Genomic DNA, 26,779 nt, shown 5'->3' with positions numbered 1-26,779 from the left:
GTGCAAACAATGATTTGGAAGCCAGCCCAATAACACCATGTTCCTAGGAAGGTTTTTCAAAGACATCTGTTATACCAGACCCATGAAGCCTGCATCCCATCTCCAGAAGAGCAAGGGCACTCAGCACTGCAAAGGCAAGAACTTCTGCAGCAGCTGATAGCACACTATGACCAGCCATATGACTCCGGACCAGAAACTACACCTCAGGCTTTAATGCCCTGCCCAAATATCCTCCCTCACTGGAGTTTGGGATACTTTTGTTCTCTCTGTAATTTCTTTCCCAGATTGCTCATTCAGCTTAGTGGCTTCTTAATCTAGTGTCTCAGAGGAAGTCATCCTACCAATTCATTTTTAGTTCCCCAGCCTCTAATTCCATTGAACATCTTCCTTGGTGGTGGTTGATGGAGTATAGTAAGCACTCACAATCCATCCCCTTTGTGCCACAATTTGTCATATGTCTACTGCTCTTCCTCTTTCTCACCCTGAAGAACATACAGTTCCTCCGTGTGCTGACAATGATTTCCAGCCTCTTGGTGAAGTCAGCTCACTGATCTGGTCCAGGACTGTTCACAAAGGTTGCCACTTTGTACATGTACATTGTACAGGTAACATCTTTAGAGACTTCACTCAAATACTATAACCTTCTCTCCCATTCTTTGGCACCCTGATATCATATTTACTCTCATCTATAGCTGCACAGCAGTGTGTTTACAACAAGCTGGAAATAGTCTTTTCCTGTGGTGTTACTTCACAGCCTTCTCAGACAGAGCAGCAGTTCTTTTTTCTCTAAAGCAAGCTATTATTGTCTTTTGCATGGCACAGGGAATTAGCAACACCAGAATAGTCCACAGCAAGTACCTCATTTCTTTCTGGTTCTGACTAACAAGGAGACACGGGTTCCCCTACTCTACTAATTCCCCAGTAAAACATGTTCCTCATCACCTTAGTCAATTCAGCTTTTTAGTGTCCGCTTCTTTTGCAACAAAAACTCTGAAACTGCCAGTCTCCTCCATACCACTGTCTAAAGACTGCTTTGAATAATTTCAGAGATTAGCCAGAGACTGCAAAATGCTCAAATCCTGCCATAATCTTCCCCAAGTGCTTTGCTGTTCCATCCGATCTGGTGTAGGCTGCACATCTGCCTCAGTTCCCCAGACTACTCTCCAGCCCTTTTCAACACACACAACCTCTGTTACTTTCTCACCCTCTAGAACAGTAGTAGTTTTCAGCAAAAAAATTACAATTTTTTCTAGCAGCTTAGTTTGCATGGCACTCTGATGAAACATCTGGAAATGATGCTCTCTGACATTTCAAGTCATTACTGTGCTTTCTTTTTCCTTTTCCAGCACCTCTGAGGTACTGCACTACCAAAAGGCAAGTCCCAGGCTAGCATATGCCAGATAGCCAATCCTCTGCAGACTGAAGTCCAATATATATAAAGAATCTCTTGCACAGCTTTGGCTATTCACTCTTTGTCCTCCATTTTGAACCTTTAATTAACAAAAAACATTCCAAAGGGAATTCAATACTATTATTTATTAGCACTATGAAGATCAGAATGTCAGTTTTTAGAAAGGTTATATGGCTCAAAGAGCTTCTCAAATGAGCAGTGCATTTTTTCGTTGTCATCTTGATTACTTTTGTTCAGTAGCCTAAGCATACCAGAATGCTGGCCTACACTGAAAGCACCCTGGCCTTCTCTGGAAATAGGGTATCCACATCTTAGCCTTTTAAACTAACCCCTCAACTAGCTGAGGTTTCATTATCCAAAATTTAACATCACTTTTTGGCACTCTACTTGCTCTATATATATTATGGTCACTTACTTAGGGAGCAACCTCTGTAGCTTAAGCAGCTGCTGTGTGTTACTGATAGCTGCCCAAAACAGCCTTTCCCTTTGCATACTGCAGAATGAGCTGCTCCGTTAAGAAAACAGAGGAACCATTTCTCCAACATGCGGGACTCCATTTGACAAGCCTGTGATTGGTCCAAGTCACTTCCCCAAACTGTTCAGCCAGGTTTTGCTAAGGACTGTTCCAACTACAGTGTGTTAATTTCCCACCCCTCCGTCTGGGGAACAATTCACATCTCAGCTGTATGGAATCTGCTCACAGGACACAGGTGCAAGGTCTTCTTCCACCCAGGAGTTACCCTCCACAGAATTTTTTGTGCCCAGACAGCAAGTGAATGCTCCTTCACCAACAGCACCATCAGCTCCCTTTTGTTTCCCAGTTAGTGGTGAAATACCAACACTAACTTGAAGGGAAGAGTCCCAGGCAGATCCTTCAGTGCTCACGCCAGTGCCCTGGCACCTGATCCACACACACCTGAGCAGCCCCCGCCAAGCACGCCACAGGGTACTCACATCATCTTGACTCCTTCCCTGTCCGCATGATTAATCTCTGCCAACACTGCACTCATGTCAAGGTTTTTGGTCATTTCTTCTAAAGCATTTTCAGGAATCATATCTATTAAAAAAAGAAGTTAGACCTGAACAACTGCAATTCCTTTCCAACCTAAGAAAAGCAATAAAAACCCCAGAGGCTTTAGGCTGTTAATCTCCCATGCAATTCAGAGCAAGCAGGATACCCTACTCCTCCAGGCTCTGCAGTTTCTGCTCTGTTTCACAAGGTCCTGGTCCCTGCCTGTTAAGAGCAGCATAAAGGTCTTCATTTCCAGGATGCCAGCTGTACTGACAACTTAGTGAAGCTTTGCAGGACATGAGATGTGGCACCCTGGGACTCCATACTCACGCTGATGTCCAACGATACAGTGAGCAGCCAGTAGCTTTAGTGATGGCACCTCAAACAACGCCTGATGAAAGAGGAGCTCCCGGGCAGTAGGACGCTTGCCAGGGTCCTGTTCTAGACACTTCTGAATGAACTCCTGAAAGACAAAAATTACATGAGACCATGTGCAATGCCAACATGTCTGCACAGGCACCACTGATCCCTCCTCACTCACCCTCTGCAAGGGGTCCTCCAGCAGCTGGATGGCACTGTTAATGGCCTCCTGGGGCACGTAAGATGACTCTCCATTACCCTGTATTTCCAGCACCGCCATCTGCAAACACAAAGCAGTGCATCAGACTTCACTGAGTATTACTGACTACATTGAACAGAGCTCAGGGAGACCACTGCCAAGCGTGAGATCATAACAGCCAAGTTGTTTGGTGCTACTTAAGGTCACAGTTTGTGGAGGCAGAGAGAATGACTGCCTCATTATAATAGCTTGTTTCTAGCACCCTAACAGATTGCCAGGGAGACCTGAAAACTATGCCAGCATCACCTTAGACAGTATCTCCATTTTGAATCTCATGATCCACTGGCCTGTACTTCTGCTTGATAATTCCCATCCTCTGATGAAGCAGTAACTGGATCACTGCCAGAATCTGACAGTGTCTCCCTAGGCTGTATGAAGAGCTCTGTATTACAGGCAGAAAAGCAAGCACACAACGCCATCCAGAACTGGCTCCAGCCAACACATACACAAATTCCCAGCTAGGAAAGGCTGGCAAAAGATTCCAGAGAACGTCTTAAGATTCAACTCGGGTTTTGCTTCCTAAAAGTTGTGTGTTTCCACAGTTGTCTTCCTGTTTCACTTACAGGATGTGCAGCACAGGTTCAGAATTCTTTGCGTTGGCTCTTTCTGACAATTCTTCACAGAAAATATTCTTACCAACAACTTCCATTTCCTAGATTTGGGCCTACTGAGTGCAAGGACAGAGGAACCACTAAGCTGCTACGATCAGGTACGTCAGACTCATGCCTGACTGCAACCAGCACCTGTATCAGGTGGGGACAGGCTGTCCCAGAAGAGTTATGGACAACATCTGTCCTCTCCTCCAGATAACACAGGAAGAACACGTACTCCCCGGAAGGGGAGTTTTGTTCTCCATGTACATTAAGTACAGTTTGTAGTAGTGACTGTTCCCACCAGCCAGTGGGTCAGACTTCAGAACTGGCCAAGACCCACAGAGTAGTGAATTACACATTAGGAATTTCAGAAAGAACTACACATTACTGAGCTATTTACTTCTTAGTAAGGCATTTGGAGGAGCCTCTATAGGGAACCATCCAAGGTGAAGTGTATTTGGCTCAGAGAACAAAATGCACTTGCTACCAAGCTAACCCACCCATAACCACAGCATCTCCACAGAGCCATCTCCTTCCCTCAAATTCATTCTCTCTGTCCCATAGCCAAAGTGTTCCACACTCACCTCCAGTGCACACATCCCGAAGGAGTAAATGTCCACAGCAGTGGTGACATTGGCAACTTCTGTAACACAGAAATAACGCTCTATTATCAGGCCATCCCTGCATTCAGCAGTACCACCTCTGCATCAGGCTATGATAATCCTGCAGCCTTCTCTCCCTCCTCTGCTATCAAAAGACAGAGGAGTTGGAGCATTTAAGCAGGCAAATAACTCAAAACTGTTCATGTGACATCTGACATGAGCCTGTAGCTGAAAACAAGATGCAAAACAGCTTGGAAGCATTATTAAGGCCAACAAAACCAGGCTTGCAGCCGTAGCCACACCATACCTCCATATTCCGGGGCAAAGAAGTGCAGGTTCTTCTGCTCCTCACGACAGGTCTTCACGTGGTTGTTAATTGTGTCTGGTGCCACTAGAAGAAAGTCATGAATGCTTAGGATACAGGAAACCGTAGCCCATCCCCAACTAGATCCTAGGGAACACATGCAACTCCAGGGCCCTCTGGTGCCCAAAGGGGCAGCACAGTGGAGTTAAGTTGGCCCTTCATTAGTCCCTCATCTCAGGCCACCTGCCCTGATATATTTCTCCATTGTTTCCTTAGCTGCAGATCGACTAAGACAGCTTAGCATTACTCTCCAAGAGCAAACCTGGAGACCACAGCTTCTGCCGAATGGGAAGACAAACTGGGAAGGACTCCCTGTTGAAGTGCGAGTCCTGAAAGCGCTTAACTTAAATCAGATCTATAGCATTTGTCACAAGCAACTCAACTATAACAGAAGCCCTAGGAACAGCCAGAGATGCCAAGATCACTGCAATTAGTCACCACCTCAGGGCTCTAGGAGAGGGATAGACCTACAAGGCAACTTTTCCACACATCAGCAGGGCACTGGTGCCAAAGTGCCTTGAGACAAAAGTCAAGCACAACTGCTGAATGAGGAGAGATGACCAGCCTGACAGCAGAGGCCTCCCAGCAGCCAGCAGCTCCACAGCAACAACCACAAACAACTCGGAGCTACTGGGAGGGAACAGCTCCCAGCCACAAGAACAACAAGCACAACACAAGTATGGATGCCCCATGGAAGACAAGCCTTTGGGACAGCCACCTCTGAAAAGACTGCGAACAACTCTCCAAAACTAAGCAGCTGGCTCTACCAGGGAGAAACACTGAGGTAGGCAGGGAGCACAGAGTCACCATTGCATCTGAAGCTCTACTTCCACCCTTGAACAAGCCTGATCCAACAGTCTCAGACCCATCTCCCACTTTGTCAACCTCTTGGACAATCACAGTTGGTCTTGGTCTGTACTGCTACAATGTGGACTTACATGGGACATGCCAAACCCCTTGTATTTTTCCAGGTGTTCCTGGATTAGGGCAGGACACATCAAAGAGGATTCCCAGTTGAATGAGACTGAACTAGTACCCAGCCTCATAGGAGAGATGTTCTTTGGGCTCTAGTCAGACAAGAAGGATCTTCCTTGATAACTCAACCTTGCTGCGTGGCACATACCAAATCGTATTATCTTATTCAAGCATTGGAAACGGAGCTTGCTCCAACAGCCAGTGTCTACTTTCCCAACTAACTGTTCATGAGTAGTTTACTGCTTTTTGTTCTTGTGCTAGCTCTTATCTTGGGAGTCCAGTAAGATTACTTCATTCCTAGTGCTTACCCCTTTCCAGACACCAGCAGGTCCTCTCAGCTTTGCAGCACTACGCAAAGTAAGCTAAATTCCATCTTCCTCTTAAGACCTGCTCTGCGTTTTCCCAGTGACACCAACTGCTTTAGATGAGGTCTGCTTAGGGCCATGCACAATCACGCCAATTCTCTCTACTGGGGACTCTGCCCCAATCAATCTTAACGTTGCACACTAGGCAAGTGGATCAAATTCCTCCCTTGAACAGGTAGTAGATGCCAGATCCTCCCCAGTTCCCAAACGATGAGCTCTGGACTTTTGTGCAGCTTTGTATTTTGCGCTACTGAGTTACTTACAGCTGGAATGTGTCCAGTCCTCTAATGTCTTCCTGTGCTCCTGGAGGATATCCTGACCTACCTCAACATCACACATTCCCCACATTTCTATTAACAGCCTCAACATTAATCATAGAATCATAGAATCGTTAAGGTTGGAAAAGACCCTTAAGATCATCGAGTCCAACCGTTAACCTAGCACTGCCAAATGATGAGATCGGTGCCTGAGGCACTCCAAACCCCTCCAGTGGGGCAGCCCTTTTTCAGCTTCTACTGTCACCATGCCTCCAGCCAGTGCCTGACTCTGCATACAGGGCAAATCACCCAAGGTTTGTCCAGCACAACAGGTTCTCATACTGGGCCTTCTAAAGAGGTTCCCAGACATCCACAATGGAGAAGTCCTGTTCACGTACTTTTGTCTACGGGTAGTATCTGCTTTCAGTAGCCCACTGTGTATGTCTGGTCTATACGTGGCTACTAGAAGAGAAGGGGCTACATCAGGTCTTCTCCAGCAGCTGGATTTCCTCATCGTTACTGCTCTTTCCTGTTTCCTTTCTGTACGTGTTTTGGCCAAGGAATCAAGATGAAGTTTAACAGTACTGGCCCCTCCCCCCTCTAAATAATTTATTCTTTTCTACTCAAAAGAACAATTCACCACTGTAAAAGCAAACAATTTAATACTGTCAAATGAGGTTTTGCCTTCTAAAAAACAAACAAACAAACAAACAAAAAAACCAAAACCCCCCCACATACACACACTGCCACTCATGACTTTCAGAACTTCTGCTAGAGACTTGCAGGAACTAAAAATAATTTCTCCTAAATCTATAGTATACCACTGGTGGGCGTGAGGTGTGGAGATAAGGACAGCTACAGCCCTATGACGGGCCAGAGGCTAATCACATCCAGAAATGCAATATTGCTGCAGATGCACAGCCATCTAAATACTGTGAAGTTTTTGATCAAGAACAAATTTTTCCTCAGAGTGACCAATACCATTAAGATCTTGGCATTCCACTGAGGCCTAGGCTAATGCAATCACAGGATCTTGTTGATCCCAAGCATGTTTGTTCCCTGTCTACAAGAACTATTACTTTGTCCCAGTTTTTGCAGAACACTGTATTTAAGACTTCAGAAACCCTTCTGCTCTAAAATCTGATTTTTTTTTTTCTTTGTGCAACATGCAGTATATATGAACTATCAAACAGGTGCTTTTGTGAACTCTGCTAAACCTAACACCTATTGCATGCATGACAGCTTCTGACTACTAGGAACTAACTAGGCAATCTGGGGATATAAAATAAGACTTATTTTATAAGTCTTCTATTCGTTCTGCCTTTCTTATCAGTACAATGGATTGTCAGAGTAAACAGGAACCCAAAACTCATCTTCAGCTACGCAGTTCTGTACAGTCAGAGGTCTGGCAACACCACCAAGATCCTGCATGTAGCTGAGCTGCTGCCAAGGCAGCACTGCTGTCCGACCAGGGCCAGACCCCTGGAGAAGTGCAGAGGCATCAAGACCTGCCCTGAGAGAGAGGCACTGTGTCAACAGTGACAGCATTGCAGAAATTCAGCACATGCCATCAAGTGTTGGACCAATGTCCTCAGGCAGGAACTCTGGCACAGTACTACCCAGGCCAACACCATCCTGCTAAACATGGAGCAGAATCAGCCAAGTATAAAGTCATCTTCCAAACGATGTTTTGATTAAGCTTTAAATACTGTTACTATCGCATGTTGGATGGCAAGGGCCAGTTCACTATCTAGCCATTCTGTCCTTTGCTCCTGGGCCCTGTTTAAGAAAAGGGAAGAGGTAGTAATCAATCACAAAAAGCCATTATCAACAGAGACCTTAGCCAGTGATGTAACATAGGCACGCCCATACCAGAAGGGCAAGTACAATGGAATCCTAGCCCAACCTCCATCTATAATGGCTGTCTGCGCCTCATTAAGGACTTGATAATAAGCTTCTCTGCGTCCAGGTCCTATGGACATTCTGCAGTGGCACCAGCATTTCTGGAAAGAACTGGGCTTGCACTGTCTGTGGGAACTTCCAACTCAGACACACAGAAAGGCAGTTTTGAATTTGCTGTTGTAGGTCATCCAGGGACCTGTCCCCTCTGATATTCTGGTCATTGTGCCTCCAATCTTGCAGAGCCCCACTAGAATTCCTCAACGTGTTTTTCTGTCACTGTTGCAGAGACTGGCTCTGCAGCTGGGTTTAAATAGCCACACTTGATAAGCCTTTTTCCTGTTCTCACAGCTCACATGCAACTTGGCTGGAAGTCACATACATAACCTTGCTCTGTTATTGCAAAGCTGAAGCAAGGCAACAGTAGAGCTATGGCATAAGACTACCAGATTCTTCACTGTATGCCTTAGAGCTAAGCAGAGATGGCCTTGCCAGGCACACATCTGTTCCATGCATCACTGTGACAGCAACAACCTGCTACTGAAGTAAACTCTGAAAAACTCACTGCAGGCATGTTAAACAAGGCAGACGAAAGTGCTGTTACACCTTGTGACAGTATTTTAGAAGGCGGGACAAGAAGCTTTGGTTTTGGTCTGGTCTAGTCACTATTGTAGGTCCATTACCTTTGTGTGCAAGCCACTTAGCACAGATAGAGGCTTGGGAGGAGCTGCACTGAGTGTACATTTTAAAACAAACCCTTAACTGTACAAGATAAGAATACACACTTCAAGGTATCTCTGACACAAGGTCTTCTGACTGATTCGCACATGGTTGCTACCTGCCGTCCACTACTATATCTAGTGATGACTCTTAATTCTGTGAGTGATCAGATGCGTGAAGGCTAAGGACAGTTATGTTAAACAAGACAAACAATGAAGGTCAAAAAGGAAAGCCATCACCACCACCACCAACAGCGAACATGCCTTTCTCAGCCACAGAGATGATGACAGCAAGGGGCAGACTACAAGACATAGCACCACGTAACTGATCAGTCTGGTAGGGAATTAGCAAAGCAAAGATGAATTTTAGAAAAGGATTCAGCCAAATATGGTGTCCATACAGGACAGATGATAGGAAGAGATGTGAAGTACAGTAGAAGGTAGGACAAGCAACTTGCCTTTGGCAAGCTGAACTCAATCTGACAATAAAAGCATAAAAAGAAATAATCAGCATTACTACAGGAACATGCAGAGCTTGCTAGACTTCTCAAATCCTCAAGGAAATGCTAGAGCAAAGAGCTCACCAGGGTAAACAGACAGCTCATCAGAGCACCTGGCAGTCATTAGGAGTGTCAGCTAAGAACGCTCCCTCATTAGGAGTGTCAACTAAGAACGCACTTGGTAGTATTACTTCCCAGCTATCACTGGTGGCAGGTTTCATCAGAGACGCCCAATCACACAGCAACTTGCCCCTTTAAACACTATATGCTGCAAAAGACATTTTCCTCTTGTCCTGTGTCCAATTCACACCCACCTTTGTTCTGCATTCAACACTTCCTCCTTGCAAGTAGGAAAGACAGTCTGCCCAACAGTCCTTCCTTTCCTCCTGAAGTAGCAATTGAACCACTCAGCCTCTTGCAAATGCCTAAGCATTCTCCGAAGCAAGAGTATATTACTCCACTCTTCCAGTAAAGTGCTCAAGTACACTGTACTCCAGATTTCAACAGGCTTAGAAAGCAGAGGAAAACAAGATGACAGCGAGAAGGATCAACAACTAACCTTTAAGATTAGTCCCAGGGTTGCTATGCAATCAAGCAACAGAGGATGATTGAGCACCTTACCTATGCTGCACTGTACCAGCACCACAGGACCCAACAATAGTCAACTGAATGCAAGACCATCTGTTTGCAATTATAAAGGGATGGCCACAGGGCCAGGATAGGTATGAGGCCACATTATTATCATAGAATCATAGAATCATAGAATGCTTTGGGATGGAAGGGACCTTTAAAGGTCATCTAGTCCATCCCCCCTGCAACTGGCAGGGACATCTACAACTAGATCAGGTTGTTCAGAGCCCCATCCAGCCTGGCCTTGAATGTTTCCAAATTATTCCCTGTCCTCATATGCTCAAGACATTTTCACTACTGCAAAAGGGTATAAGACTGCACAAACCCAAGACATTTCACAGTTCACTTCATTTGCACACTAAGATGACAGCTGCATTATTAGGGAGGGCAAAGCCTAGAAAATAAGCAACCAGGAAGCTCTTGGAAACAAAAAGAAGCACACAGCCATTAAACAGAGTCAAACAGGAAAAGCAGCGGCAGATTTAAGTTGATCACAGAAAACAAGCATCTACAGCCCTGCAGATCTATATCAGGGATTGTTACAAACACTGTTTAAGTTATTTGCAACAATGAGTCACCAGAAGCAAGAGGATTTTATTGTTTTTAACAGTTGAATATCTAACAAGATGAAGGGGCAAAGAGGTTCAGTATATGAAAAGTTCACTACACGCAGTTACCAGTACCAGATAACAGCCCCATAGCTACTTACATCTATGTTCATTCTTGCCACATCCATTGACATTGCTTCTGAGTAGTATAACTAATCTCTGCTTAAAACATTGCCCACATTTTACTTCAGAGAAAATACTGCTGAAGCAGAACCAGTGGTACTTGCAACACAGAGCTGGTGTCATACAAAAATTCAGGTACTTTGAGAGAGGTATCCTTCTCCACAGAAATTAATATAGAATCATAAAATCATGGGATGGTTCAGGTTGGAAGGGACCTCTGGAGGTCACCTTGTCCAGCCCCCCTGTTCAAGTAGGGACACCCAGAGCCAGTTGCCCAGGACCACGTCCAGACAGCTTCTGAATAGCTCCAAAGACAGAGACTCCATCACCTCCCTGGGCAACCTGTGCCTGTGTCACCCTCACACTGAAGAAGTGTTTCCTGGCGTCCAGAGGGAATCCTCCCGTGGCCCAGTTTGTGCCCATGGCCTCTGGTCCTGGCACAGGGCACCACTGGAAAGAGCCCGGCTCTGTCCTCTTGGCCCCCTCCCTGCAGGTATTTATAGCCATGGATGCTGTCCCCCTGAGCCTCCTCTGCTTCAGACTGAGCAGCCGCAGCTCCCTCAGCCTCTCCTCATAGCAGAGATGCTCCAGTCCCTCAGCATCTTGGTGGCCCCTCGCTGGACTCTCTCCAGTCTGTCCACATCTCTCTTGTACTGGGGAGCCCAGCACTGGACCCAGCACTCCAGGGGTGGCCTCACCAGCGCTGAGCAGAGGGGAAGGATCACCACCCTCCACCTGCTGATAATATTTTGCCTAACGCAGCCCAGGATATCATTAGCCTTTGTGGCAAGGACACATTATTGGCTCATGTAAATATGAAGACATACAAATGAACGATGGGAAGGAAAATGATCATGCTGTGTCAGATTTCTTGTGAAGTGGTGGATGGTATTTTTATGTTTAAGTAAAAAAAGCATTCAGAGTTTTAAACTGAGATGTTTGACCATGTCCATTATGTGGAAGCAGAAAGTGGGAGTAGGCAGAACAGGAAACGCAAGACAGTAGACACAAGAACACGTAAAGAGGACCTGTAAGAGAAGTACTTGCCAATCCGGGCTGCATGCAGGCTCTTAAGCAGGGACTTGGAGCTTATTAGCACCCTATCTGGAACAGTTCATGACAGAAACAACTTCATTCCGAACAAAGTGTGTAGGGAGATTTGAAATCCATATACAAAACCAAGTTCTAAGTTCTAGACCAGAGGAATGAAGGTCCTACAGACCAGGCAAACCCCTGCTTGGGCTGCATCATCTGACTGCAACACAGTGTTTATATCAAAAAGATGAACGGGCAGCAGGACTGTTGTTCTTGCTCAGTTCTTTCACAACTGAAATGGCAGGGCACTAATTAACTGCAGTAGCCTCACATCACAGTGCAAGAATTACATGCAATCAGAAAAACAGGAAAAGACATTCACTGAAATGCTATGGGCTAAGCTACTCTGGGGGAATCTTTTACTCCAGGAAGACAGACATACACTGAAAAACAAAGTCCTCAGAGACATGACTATGAAAATGTTTTGAGCAGCACTGCTTAACAGAAATTTGGATTGAACCAGTATAAATGCATATTCAATTAAAATGCAATTAGGGTCCACAAGTTTGAGTATTTCAAGTTTAACTTCCCTGAATTTCAGACTTCACATCTCTGGGATTACCGTTGTTTCACAATATGCCGAAATGAAGCTGCACAAATGACCTTGGAAGACTTAATAAACAGAAAAGCTCACCCCCGAAAGCAGAAGCTACAGTGAAACCACTACTCAGCCCACATGCCTCAAGGCCTAAACTGCAAAATTGTCTAGGTTGGAAGGGACCTCTTGAGAATATAGCTCAACCCCCCTGCTCAAACAGGGTCAGCTAGAACAGGTCGCCCAGGACTCTGTGCAGTTTGGTTTTGAGTATCTCCAGGGAGGAAGACTGCACAACCTCTCTGGGCAACCTGTTCCAAGGTTTGACTACCCTCATGGTTAAAAAAAAAAAAAAAAAAAAAAAAAAAAAAAAAAAAGGCATTTTTATGTTAGATGGAACTTACTTAATTGTCTTCGTTGCCCTGTGCAGGACTCACTCCAGTAAGTCCATATCTTTCTTGTACTGTGCAGCTCAGACCTAGACACAGCACTCCAGATGTTGTACCACCAGTGCTAAAGAGAGAAGGATCACCTCCCTCTATCTGCCAGCAATACTCTTCCCAACACAGCCTAAGATGCTGCTGGCCACCTTTGTTGTCAGGGTGTGTTGCTGGCTCATGGTCAGCTTGTGGTCCTCCAGGAACCCAAGGTCCTGATCTGCAGAGCTGGTTTCCAGAAGGTTAGCCCTGAGCATGTACTGGTACCTGCGGTTATTACTGTCGAGCTGCAGGACTTCACATTTCCCCTTGCTGAACCAAGAGATTCCTCTCTGCTTAATTCTCCAGCCTGTCCAGGTCCCTGTGAATGGCAGCACACCCATCTGGTGTACCACCACTCCTCCCAGTTTTGTATCATGTGTGAACTTCCTGAGGGTACACGTTGTCCCATCATGCAGAACATTAATGAAGATGTTAAACAGTACTGGCCCCAGTATTTACCCCTGCAGTACACGACTGTAGTAGTAGTACACGACAGTGATGTGCCTCCAACTAGACTTTGTGCTGCTGATCACAACCCTCCGGGCCTGGATGTTCAGCTGGCTTTCAATCCACTGCACTGTTTGCTTATTTAACCCATACTCTGTCTGCTCATCTATGAAGTCAAGGTAAACAATACCCATTGCTGTCCCCCATCTACCAAACCAGTCACCTCATTGCAGAAGGCTATCAGGTTTGTTAAAAACAATTTCCCCTTCATAAATCCACTCTGACTACTCCTGATCAGAGTCTTGGCTGTCTTGTGTTTGGAAATAGCTTCCAGGATTAGTTGCTCCATCAGCTTCCCAGGGACTGAGCTGAGGCTGACCAGCCTGTGCCTCCCCACATCTTCCTTCTTGTCCTTCTTGAAGATAAGAACAACATTTGCTCTTTTTCAGTCTTCAAGAACATCTCCCATTCTCCATGACCTTTCAAAGATAACCAACAGTGGCCTTAGAATGGCATGAGCCAGCTCCCTCAGCACTTGTGTGTGCATCCCGTCAGGCTCCATGGACTTAGGTATGTCCAATCTTTAAGTGCTTCCTAACCCAATCCTCCTCCACCAAGTGTAAGTCTTCATTGCTCCAGACTTTCCCTCTGATCTCAGGGGCCTGGGATTCCTGAAGGCCAGCCTTAGCAGTAAAGACTGAGGCAAAGAAGGCAGTGAACAACTTGGCCTTTTTTGTGTCCTTTGCCACCAAGTCCCCCACCCTAATTAACAGAAGGCCAACATTTTCCTTAGCCTTCCTATTGCTGTTTACTTGTAGAATCCTTGCTTGCTGCCCTTCACATCCCTTGCCAGATTCAACTCCAGATGGGCTTGGCTTTCCTAACCCATTCTCACATGAGTGGACAGCATCTCTATATTCCTCCTGCGTCAACTGCCTCTGCTACTACAGAAAATTTTTCACATAAAACTCTTCAGCAATTAGGGAGAATGCTAAGCATTTCATCCTGTAGATGTAAAATACTTGCTAAGTTTGTACTCAAGTGATCTTTCAAGAACTGGCATGAAGAAGCCTTCTAAAATGCTAATGTTCTACGTGCCTTCAATCAAAGGACCTCAAGAGGAGCAGACATATGCAACTGCTGTACTAATACTAAAATGGGTAAATGAAGACCTGGATGACTATAAGACATGTCCCCTGGTGCATCCTGGAAATCCACATAAACGCAGAGAAAAACCACAATTCAGCAAAGCTGAAGCAGCAGGTGCCTTCAATGCAACACAAAAAGAACACATTTGACCACAGAAAAGGCGAGTTCTCATAACCTGGACATCAAACTGGGAAATTGAAACATTTTTAGAAGATCCTATTTAATTGAAAATGACAACCAATCTAGAATGAGATGACTCACAGCAGCACAAAGAAGCTATACTGACCAAGGAAGGCAAGCACATGAAGCAAGAGCCAGCTTTTAAACCTTCTGCAAAATAAAAATGAGAGTTTATCATCATCACGGCATAGTAGGAGGTAAATCTATTAAGTATGCATTCCACTTGGTGCCATTGCAACAAGGCCACCAATGGCACCAATTCTTACTACTAAATCTGATTTAAAAAAAAAAAAACCAAACAAACCAACACCCTCCCCCCAAATGCACACACTAAATCATAACACACACACACACATTCAGTCAGGTGCTAGTTGCAATTTCAAAAACTAACCACCACAATTAGAAGCCCACTGATTGTCACTTACCTATGAGTGCTCCTCCTGCCTTGAGGTGTGTGCTTATATACAAAATCAAGGCAGGTCTCTGGTAACCATTTTTGCTGCTCTAGTAACCGTAACAGCAGCTAGATCATAAGATGCCTGTCAATTTATTACAGTTAGAGATCAACCTCATGCTATTCCACGCAGTTTGTTGAACGGAGTTTCTCAAGGACAATCCAAACGTGAAGAATATTCATTTTATGACAGGCTTTTACACCACTGGGAGTCTCAAAAACAACACAGACCAAGGTGAGACAAACTTTTAAAAAAAAAAAAGTAACCTGCATACCACTTTGGACTTTCTGAAGCGTTCTGGGAAAAAAAAGTTCCGCTCAAAACTATTCATCTGCCAGATCTCAATCTCAGCAGCACCTGTAGTCAGAGACAAACTTTTTCCTCTGCTTGTGAAAGCTTGCCTTAGTTTTGCGAAGTGTCTAAGCAACTGAAAATGTTTGGCTTGGTAGAGGACGTGCTTGACTCTGCACATAAAACTGTATGGCTAGAAGCTAAACTACATAAATTCATGTTAAATCTTCCCAAATGAATGCCAACATGGGTGAAAAAGTTTTCCATTTTTATGATAGATTTTTCTATGTCTGCTGATTTCAACTATCCATTATTTTTTCTCTAAATCACACTTGCCTTAGTTAAAAAAAAAAAAAAAAAGCCAGATCCAAGATATCCTAGTAACCCCTATTTTATTTCTACATCACCTACTAAGTGTCTCAGGTGTCTGTTAAGGATGTGAAAAACAGCATGACAAGCCTTTAAACATCAGGTAACAAAACTCCAAGAGAGTGAAGTAATGACTAAAATAAGATTAGTTATGAAAGCATGTCACTCACAACCTTATTAGCTTAATGCTCAAGCAATACAGGAGCTTCATACCCTACACTTAAGTGTTTTCAAATCCAAATCACTGTTCAAGATGTAAAGATTAAACCATTTCCAGCTCTCATATGACATAGTGATATGACAGTACTGTTAAAACAAGTTCTCAAGAAACCAGCCAAGAAAGCTCAGTATCTCAAGGACATCTGATGCTGTTTCAGCACAAGTGAGATACTACAGCATCTTCTTAAGTCTGAAGACCACTGGCTGAGGCCCTTTTCTTGCCTTGCTAGAACGAGGGCCTTTTGTTCTGCTCGCAGCAGTGACTTGATTTCTGAGAAACAGCTTGCCAGTCTTAAGCCTTGTTGCCATCAGTGCGACTGAGCCTAGGCTGAAGCCCGGGCTCAGTCACGTTCCCACTCCGTGGGATTGTTCCTGGACCAGTCTGTCTGTTGCTGGTGTGCCACCTCGCCTCTTCCACCCCAAAGACAGCCTGCATCACATGACTGCCACAGCCTGACTTGCCCAGCTTGCAGCCCTCTGGTAAACAAGCCATTCCCAAGAAAATCTGCTCTCCTAACGCCACAAGTCCTGACTACACCAACCTCCCCCTCAGAGAAGATCTCAGATTTAGCTTTTTGAGAGAGCCTCTACTCTGCTGGCGATGCAGAACAGCATGCCACATCCTCCTCCCACAAACACTAAGTAGGCACAGAGCCCATTTGGACAGGCCCTTCCCTTTCCACCACTTCCAGCTGACAGTTGGTAGGTTCCCAACTCAGTAGAAACAAATTCTAACCGTCAAGAACAACCCTGATGGTAAAAAAATAAAATAAATAATTATTTTAAATGTAAATGCAGTGTTCTATTTAATAGGGTTACAAATTGCAGCACTCAAATCCTTCTCTAGCCCCCCGCCAGCCCAAATCCCTCCTCATATGCACAAGTCTCCCCAAAAACACAGCTTTGTCTGGGGAAACATAAATAGTAAACCTTACTTCACAATCAGGGACTCATTTGGGCAGGATGTCTCTCTGGCCATCAGGAGCCAGACACATTCACTGAAACATTCATCTTAAAAACAAAACAACTAAGGAGTTAAACTACAAGCAAGCAATTCGATAGCCAAGCACAAAGCAAAGGCTAGTCCAGGTTTGGTGCCCAGCCAAGTGTAGCAGAGCAGTAGCAGGAAAGAGCCTAATGTATGTGGAAAGTTCAGCTGGGAAGAGCTCGGAACAATGCATCCGCTTGGCTTGACATGCGGGAGCCGGCATGCACTAGGGTCCATGGACTAGCACACTCTAAGAACAAGGAGAGGAAGAGAACTAACAACCAGGAGACTTCACAAAGGGCAGTGCTCCCTCTCTGTAAGGCTTTGGCTGAGAGCACAAGGAACAGTTTGCATCCCAGCACAGAACACAAGGTCTCAAAGTAGGATGCACCTAAGCCGAACAGTTTTACATTCCAGCCTTATAGCAAGGGAACACTGTATAAATAAATTAGAGTGTGTATGTTTGTGTGTGTTACAAATATAGATATACACACACACATATATATAAGTTATATATATATACACACACACACACAAATAAAATAATGTACATTACATATATAGTTGTAGTCACATCACAGGAGTGGAGAAGTTTGCTCACCATTAGCAAATATCCTATGAAAGACTGTTGGTAACAGAGCAGCCCGTAAGCGGGAAGTAAAACAAGATAGAAGTCAATGAGTTGATGAAACAGCAAGCACTTAACATCGATAGAGACAGCTAGGTCAGAATCATGGCAAAACATGGACAAGACTGAGAATCTGGCCCTGCCTCCAGCCACCTTTTTAAAATAAATTTACATAAGGAGCATTAGTGTTTCTAATTGAGAACCAGACTGGGCAAGGGAGACAAGACACCTCTGACCAAGTAGAGGATTATGGCCAACTCTGAGGCCAAGAAGTTGGAAATTCTGTTCTTTCTGTGAGTGCTCTACAGTCCCTTAGCATCCCCTTCAGCAGACAACTACCTTTCTCTATATCCCAGCAGCTTCTCCTAGGCGTGGATCTTGGCAGCAGATCCCATACTTACATACCTGGCCACATAATTTAATAGCAGAGTTAATACCAAGCAAGACTCAGTCTCCTGGCACCTTGGCTGGGAACTGCAGAGAGACTCTGGACAGACTGCAATTAAATATATAATGAATCCTAGAGGTCAGGTATGTTGAAGACAGGAAAGCATATGCATCAGCCGAGTGCCTGGAGGCACTATGTGGAAATATACTAGCACAACACTAAGCTTCCCCCTGTGCTCTACTGGAAGTCTCACTCGGCGCATGCTAATATATGGCCATGTCTCAGGGGCACCAGAATACATTACGAGACACTCCAGTTGGGGCACTCCAAGAGCTGCCCAAAAGGATTTTTAATTCAAACCCATCATCTCTTTCCACCTGTGACTGGTTTTTACACTCCCAATGACAATTACAAGAAACATCTCCCAACATTGCTTAATGTAAGCAAGCAGCAGCATCAAACACCCTGTCTAAACACACTGTTTTCCTTCGCACTCAGAGTACCTTCAACCCGTCACAGTAAAACATCTCGCAACATGCTCCTTTTGCAGGTCCACTTGTTAGACAATACAAGTATGCATAGATGCAACATAGTGTTGCATGCGGATCCTGTGGAAGAGTATACAGAAAACAACCTGGATCTCTCACAAGGAATGTTTTCATCTGACCACAGCTCCAGAAAGCAGCTGGAACATTCCAGTCTCTGGGAACACCAGTGGCAAGTTTAAGAACTGTAGGTGTCTTTCCTATCCTCATCACAAGGTCTCCAAAGCTCCCCACTCGTTTGACACTTTTCCTCCTTAAATCTATTAACCCCGCACTTTACGGTACTGAAAAAAATAGTTAGTAAATTAATGGATTATGGATGGCTTTTGCATTTAAGCAGTATGAGAAATCCTCCCTCCTTCCCACTCCCTTTTTCTTCCACAGATGAGCCCCAGCAAATAAAAATTTCATCCCTCTTCCCAAAACTCACTGCAACAGTAACAGCAACACCCTACCACTAAATTAATCTCTTTTCTTCCTGCAGTGCACAGGTGGCTCCAGAAAAAAAGACTGATCCAAAATTACATGCAGAACAAGAAAAACAGTGGTCAGTCCTGCTAGTGCATGGGCCTCTGCAATCAGAAGTAGCGGCAAGGAGTGATAGGCAAAAGGGCTGCTCCCACACCTAAACTGGTGTTACAGGAACAAGTAAATACCAGCCATTTCCAATGTGACACAAGTCACAGGCACTACTCTTCTAGTACTTCCTCACCTAGGAGATAGAAGGATGTTTTGCAGAATACACTAGCAGCTTCCTTTCCCCAGATTTTTGCCCCACATTCAGCAAGTATTCCCTTTTGCTTAACTAAAGGGAAGAGGAGCTTTCAGGAGTGTAGCCCAGAACAGTGCTGGGGACAGAGACAATATCAAAGAGCAGATCATAGTGCACTGAATCATTGCTCCCTTTAAATCCACGAGAATTACTGCCCTGCTTCTTTTAAGTAAACACAGGGAAGTTTTCATGTACCAGCCACCTGTAAGAAATAACTACATGAAGCAATAAACATCAGCCTAACATTGTCAGTGACCCCAAAGCAACTATTGCTCTAGGGCCCGAACATGAAAATAGCCTGCCTGCCTACTGCACAGTCAGCAGTACTAGAGAATCTCAAGCTCAAATACATCCAGCAGTTCTGATGACACAGTTCTGACTTTATTCCTGTAGTGCCCACCCAACTAGGAAAAGAATACATTCTGCAACATTGGCAACTTTAATTCCAGCCTGCACTGGAGCCATAGCTTTCACATCTAGAGGATTCCTCTTCTGACCACAAGTCTACTCGTGCTCACTTCCTTTTTTATTTAAGAAAGGACCAGAATCTCCCAGATAAATCACTTCACTTCTGAACACAATGTGAGCAAGGCAGCCTACAACTGCAGAGTAGAAGAAAGTTTGCTCAGGAGCAACTGCAATTAAGCACTGCTCCTGCGCAGTCACACTCCCAGCATGTGTCCTCTTCAGGACCACCAAGGAATCTTGCTGAGGATACAGTTGTTATAGCACACAGACACCTGCTACTCCTCGAAAGAGCAGATCAGTCTAATTGCCTCTGTCCCTCCCACCATGCCTAATAGAAGCAAAGCTCTATGGAATTGGAGGGAGCAGACAAAGGTGTAACTCTATTGAGGCAACTGTTTGTGACCCACACTCAAAGAGCCACCTTTCTTCTGGACAGCCTCTGAATGGCACCATGGGGAGGCTGAATGCTCTTGAGAATGTCACATTCGCTGATCCACAGAACCTCCCTCTGGTAAAAAGCCACAGCTCTAGAGACCAACTTCAAGTGGTTTGTTTTTACAAAGTGCTGGCTACCAATCAGGAAGATTGCAGCTATGTAATACATTTAAACTGAACTAGAAAGGGAAGGATCTCATGTACTCGAGTCTACAATAGACTCCCTGTAAGTAGCCTGAATTGAATGCTAGGGAGCCAGTTGTGTTTGCCAGCATACAGGTATCCGATGTACACAACTCTTGGAAATTCCTCCCACCTGGACAAAGTCAGGGAAAGATAATAAAGTGAACCCCGTGATGTCGTCACCCTGTATGAAGAGCAAGATGTCTCCAAGTTTACAGGCAGATAGAGAACTGAGTGTTCCTTCTGCCATGACCCAGTCTCCTTGGGTACAAGCATGTATCAGAGGTTTGTTATAGAGAACAGAGACCCCTATTCTGGAACAAAGAGACAATACAAGAGTTCTTTGATGGAAGAAAAGCCACAGAGGTCTGCAGTTTATGAAAAGAGGCTATTTTTAGATGACAGGCAAAGCAGAGCATTCTTTCCTGTACACTGTCAACATCAAACCAAGAATTCACACAGACAAAAGCCTACAGGACGGCAAGTGCACACTCCTCAGGTTTGAGACTACTTGCAGAAGTTGGACGACAGACAGCAAAGCTGTCACTTGAAAGGTTATGTCAAGGTACAATATAATGCATCCTGACTGCAGACAGATTTTTAGAGACACAAGAATAGCGAAGGTGAAAAAAACAGAGTATGCAAGGATGCACTGCCAGAAAAATCACTTCTTACTTATGAAATAAAACATTTCAGCACAGGTGGCTGCCTGAACAGGGCATGTCTTTGCCAAACAGGCCCAAGGCAAGCTAGCATCCTGAAGTGCAGGCCAAAGTGAGTGATGCTGGATGAGGGTGCCAAGACAAGCAGCTTGCTGCAGCCAGAGTCTATAACCTTGATTATAAATGTTGGTTGCTACAAGAAGCACTCATGTGGCCTCACTGGACACAGCTCTCAAAGCTTCACAGCACTGGGAAAAGAAGTCTGTGTGTATTAACATGCAAAAAGACTGCAGAGCAGATGAATCCAAGGATAACATGCATAAAATACTCGAAAGTTTCAGCACCATTTCTCAGGTCAGTCCCTTAAGATCAAAAACTGAGGAAGGGGCTAACAAGGGAAATGGTATCCAGTATCAGTCCTTCCTGCTCCTGAAGGTGGTCCAACCATGAGTGAATTCGCTACCAATCTCTGGCCCGAGTAATGCGTAGGTGGAGGAATATGTGTACATACATGCCTATCACACCAGATAACCTTGAAAGGATTAGATGCCTTTTTCTGTTTGAGCAGTTTGTCTCATAGGCAAGTGTCGCCTCCAACAAGCCTTACCTGACCCAATTTTGATCAATCCGTTGTGCTGAATGAAGATCGTGTCGCAGGTCAGGTTACCATGGATGATTGGGGGATCACAGGAGTGGAGGTAGCTAGAGATTTAGAACAGAGCACTGGTCAGGATACCACCAAGGCTGAGGACAGGAATCCCTGCCTTCATCCCTTCCCTGTCTCAAGCAACATCAGAAGAGAACAGGAGGGCAAAGGGCACATGTCAGGGATTTACAATAGCAGGGAGGTACAATTAAGTGACTGTACATCAGTCTCTAGGCTAGGAGAGAATAATGAAAATTAAGCAATTGTCTCTAACTAACAACCTCCAGAACATGGGGGAAAAAATAGAAGCTTTCTCTGATCAGTTCCCAAGAAACCCAGGGTACCAGGGGTAAAGAAACTATTTCATCCATCCCAATACTGCTAGGTGGGTGCTAAAAGGGTTCCAATTTTATACCAAAAATATCAGAGCCTTATTCTGGCCCTACTCATAGGACATCAAAAAGGCACTCAGTGCTGTACAAACATGATTGGTCATGTTTTCCAGCAGGCACCAATACAGCTTTTCAGTGCTGGGGTCCCAGGTACATTTGAGGATACCTGTTTTTGCACCTCGCTCTGCTTGGTTTTATGTCAGCAGCTAGCACAAATAAGGACTGTCAGCTCCCAAAAGGTTATTAGAACCCCAACTTTTCATCAACAGCTATATTTAGCCAAACGGCAACAGAATTTTTTCTATGGAGTGAGAGTCTTGCTCTGACATCTGGGTTATTGTTCTTCCAAGGCTGTTACTAGCCACACATTAACTCTGGCTCAGGTAGAGAAGAGTCTTTAAAACCAAAACAAAAAAAAACCCACACTCTATTCAACTGGGTTACACTAAGATGGCTGCAGAAGATCTGCATCATCAAGAAACATATAGACCCACATACACTTCTAACGATATCACACCACAGTAACTATGAATCCACTGCATGCTACAGGGCTGCAGCCTGCCAAGACTAAGAAAATTCTCCTCACTCCTCTCACATAGAATTTGGTTTCTTTGATACTTCTTTGCAACACCCTCTTGGCCATGGTTAGATCCAGGTTATAAAGCTGGATACTCTGGAGAGCTCCCTGATGCTCAGCTCCCACATTATCATATCAGTCGCAACTGTTGAGATCTAAAACCTACACTGCACCTGTTTCTCTATTTCAGAGGCTTCAATATTGTCTAACTGAAGACTCTGGAATTGTTATAGGAAGTGCAGTGAACACTCTGCACACCATGACTGGGATGAGAATCAGGCTGGGTGACTGAAAGTGCTCTGCACGCTCCATTCCACGAAGCTTGCTAACGTTTGGCAGCATGTATTTTTACAGCTTTTAATATTCTAGCACAAGAGAGGTGACACTTAAACAGATGGCTACACCACAAGATCAGCAACTCACATACCTGAGAGCAGAGAGGATCTGGGTACACCATCGCTTCCAGGCCTGCAGACACAGGAACAAAAAGGATAAAAATCATTCAAGGAAGAGGAACTAATCCATAGTTCTGCGATTCATAGCCCATGCATATGAAGGAATATATGCTCCATTCTGTGGCTTTTACCCAGTACAGGTGTGTAGGAAGTAAGAACTTAGAGGATCAATACTCTCATGCTCAGTTTAGTTTCTACATATTCGTATGGGTCAAGAAACACGCCTCCCCTCCTAACTCCTCTCATGTACAGATGTCTTCCCTCTTTCCTGTATGCACACATGGAAAGGAACGTGCCTGTCACACCATACGTATGAAGCTGCAGAACTGCTGGAAACAAAGGAAACAGCACAGAACAGCTGTCCAAGAGAACCTGCAACTGAACTAGTTTACCGTAATGAACAGGAATTGCAGCCACATGTTTTCACCAGGTTGCCTTCTCATCAGGATCCTCTGCTGAAAGAGCTTTTTCCAGAGGCTGATGGGACTAAGTGAAAATAGGCATACATGAAAAAAAGAGTTACCTTTTCATTCATAGTTTTGTGGTTTTTCTTTGTCTTCTTCAGGAACTGTTTCAAGCTCCCTGAAGACATATATTCAGTGATGAAGATCACCTGTAGGGGCAGTATGAAACATTACCCTCTACTTCACTAATTACCTATAGGACATACAGTGAGAAAACCCAACAGACGGTTCGCTTTACTTACCCTGGCCTTATTCTCCTTCACATCAGCCCAATATTTGTGAAACTTCACAATGTTCAGATGTTCCAGCTGAATTAAGTTGTCAAACACCGCTTTAACTTTTTCCTTAACATCAGAAAGACAAAGGCATGTTACACCAGAGACCACATCAGCCCACATCTTACTTGGGTCTTGGTCCCCTTAAACAACACTGTACACTTCAAGCTCTTATGCTAAGAACAAACAGCATGTGATTTCATCCTACATGGCACCTCAGCTGAGCATGGTTTGATCACCAAGACTAAATCAACACAAGAGCCCATGGAAATAGCAAAACAACAGTTCTCCATCACAATTTCTGCACAGGCCAGGCATAAGCTGAATTGCCTACATTTGAGCAGCACAGCACTCCAAATCCAGCCAGTAATCCACAAAGGTCACCAGTATCTATAATCCCATCCCGGTGCATGGTATGTTTAACACATCTTGTTGGGAAATACATCAACTTACTTCCTGAAGCTTAAAGTTCTTCCGCTCAGAAAACTGAACCTCATTCCAAACGACTTCCACACCTTCCTCTGTATCCATGGCCAGGTAGGCACTATCGATCCCTGGGACATTGCGCTGATTCACCTGTATGGGAAGGATGGAGACAGATGTGAGTTCTAAGCCAGCAAGACCAGATCGTTACCATGCATCCTTCATTTGAGTATTATGAAGTTTGCTTCTTAACTTTTAATTAAATGAGCATTCCAGGACAGGATTGTGCACATATATTTCAGGAACGGGACATACCCAAACATGAGTACATTGCAGGCCACATAAGCAGCAAGCCCTGGGCATATTTGAGGGAAAACTTCTTTTGCACAAAGGCTGTTTTGTAGCAAAAGCTGCCTTTTGGCAACTAGACATTAGATTCTTACGTTTTATGATACCTGTAGTTCATTTTACCACCAAAAAAAAAAACCCTCTAACCATACAAAAGGAATATAAAAAAAGTCTCAAGAACTCAGACGCAACTTTCTAGAAGAATTTTCTGAAAGGTGATGAGACACAGAACTGAAGAGAGAGGAAACTGATCCAAGCAGAGAGAAACAAAGGGAAAGCTGCAAGTTGGGAACAGACTTAGGAATGGATTACACAATTAAAACTGCTACAATAATTTCTTTAGTTAATAAATGCAAAAGTTAACCCAGCACAAGTATATCCCCACCTAATATTAAAGACATAGATGAGCACTAAGAAAGCAACAAGGTAGGCAAGGGGACTTGACAAAGCAACAGTTTAAAGCCTAGCACAAGAATGGCTAGGGCTGTGGAAGTACTTAATGCTAAGAGACCTGCATAGATATAAGATGAACAACACTCCCAGCAGCATAGTTTACCATAATATTGTTTTTCCTCAGATATGTAGCAGCATACAAAGATGTATATGGGTTCCTTCCTCCAACATTTAGAGCATCTTGCTGTTCTGTAATGCCTTTTACACGCTATTTCACAGGCAGGCAGAAGTTACAGTCATGGTTAAAGTCCTACTGCACCAAGCAATGTGCAGTGATAAAACTGGATTCCTATCTCAAAGTACTTACAGGAGAGAAGACAGGGTAGAACTTACATTTCAATTGTCAATTATCAACCATTACTATTCACCATCAACTGGCCACATACCCAGAATCACTTCAATGTCAGCTGATCCAATTCTCCCCTTGACGTAAAAGTTAATACAGAGAGTTGACTAGTAAACCCAGACTCATCTTCCACTTATATTACCTCGAAGTCCTGGCCATTTCACAGCTTTTCCTACTCATATTGTCTCGCCTTCTCTTCCCTCACTAGGGACCCCATCAGCATCCCATTTGCTAGGAGCTTCTCACCATACACAAGGGCTTCCTCAAAAATCCCTTCCCCCTTGGCAGCCACTTTCAACACAATCAAATTTACTCAATTTCAGCTACAGTGTTATGCTAATGAGAACTGACGCAAGTGTTCTGCCACCCACAAAACTTAAATGAATTAAACGCTATACTATAGGAAATAACTACTGATAACACAATTCTAACTAATAAAACTAACTAAAGGGAAAGAAACCAGTTTCCAGTGAACAGTGCTTTTAACTCTGGAAGACTAGGTAGACTAAAAGCATCCACCTGATTACACTGAAATGCAAAAAACCTAAGGCTTGTATTTATAAAGAAATTCCACTGTAGAGGGTAGGTACCATGAAGAACTTGTAGGTCATGCTAAACTTGAACTTTAAACATCAGCTAAACTTGAGCTCCTGATACAATGAGAAGAATTGTGAGCAGAGAAACAAGTCCACTGAGGTAATAAGTTTACTGTCATACAATACCAACTTAAAAAGTTTGCATTATAAACATCTGTTCATTAGATACTAAACTGGGAGGTGCTGTTGACTCTCCCGAGGGCCAAGAGGCCCTGCAGAGGGATCCAGATGGGTTGGAGGACTGGGCAATCATCAACAGCATGAAATGTAACAAGAACAAATGCCGGATTCTGCACCTGGGACAGAGTAACGCCGGGCCCAAGTCCAAAGTGGGAGAGCGGTGGCTGGAGAGCAGCCCTGCAGAAAGGGATCTGGGGGTGCTGGTCGGCAGCAGGCTCAATAGGAGCCAGCAGTGTGCCCTGGCACCAAGGGGGCAAACTGCGTCCTGGGGGACATCGAACGCAGCATGGCCAGCCGGCCAAGAGAGGGGATTGTCCCGCTGTATTCAGCGTTGCTGCGGCCTCACCTGGAGTACTGCGCGCAGCGCTGGGCCCCACCGTTTGGGAAGGACGGGAAGGTCCTCGAATGCCTCCAGAGGAGGGCACTCGGCTGGTGACAAGGCTGGAAGGCATGGCCTCTGAGGAGCGGCTGAGGGCTCTGGGTTGGTCTCGTTTGGAGGGAAGGAGGCTGAGAGGCGACCTCATTGCTCTCTGCAGCTTCCTGCGGAGGGGACGTGGACAGGGAGGCGCTGATCTCTTCTCCCTGGGATCCAGGGACAGGACGCCTGGGAACGGCTCAAAGCTGCATCAGGGGAGGTTCAGGCTGGACATGAGGAAGCA

The 26,779-nt window shown here is 44.7% G+C and overlaps 1 protein-coding gene across 1 annotated transcript in view; it reads right to left on the bottom strand.

The window, feature by feature from the left end:
• NRBP1 (nuclear receptor binding protein 1) overlaps positions 1-26,779 on the bottom strand; it is a 43,432-nt gene that overhangs the window by 2,510 nt on the left and 14,143 nt on the right. The window contains exons 3-12 of the mRNA XM_082307947.1: positions 24,228-24,350; positions 23,742-23,843; positions 23,559-23,648; positions 23,008-23,048; positions 21,573-21,667; positions 4,545-4,628; positions 4,220-4,278; positions 2,965-3,063; positions 2,754-2,886; positions 2,366-2,468 (exon numbers count right to left, since the gene is read on the bottom strand). Of these exons, the coding sequence (XP_082164073.1) occupies positions 2,366-2,468; positions 2,754-2,886; positions 2,965-3,063; positions 4,220-4,278; positions 4,545-4,628; positions 21,573-21,667; positions 23,008-23,048; positions 23,559-23,648; positions 23,742-23,843; positions 24,228-24,350 (929 nt within the window). The remainder of the gene's footprint in view (positions 1-2,365; positions 2,469-2,753; positions 2,887-2,964; positions 3,064-4,219; positions 4,279-4,544; positions 4,629-21,572; positions 21,668-23,007; positions 23,049-23,558; positions 23,649-23,741; positions 23,844-24,227; positions 24,351-26,779) is intronic.

The sequence above is a fragment of the Platalea leucorodia genome, assembly GCF_965183815.1.
Source record: "Platalea leucorodia genome assembly, chromosome: 3".
Classification (NCBI taxonomy): Eukaryota; Metazoa; Chordata; class Aves; order Pelecaniformes; family Threskiornithidae; genus Platalea; species Platalea leucorodia.
The sequence above is the reverse complement of the archived record's forward strand: the minus strand, read 5'-3'. Positions and strand labels throughout refer to the sequence as shown.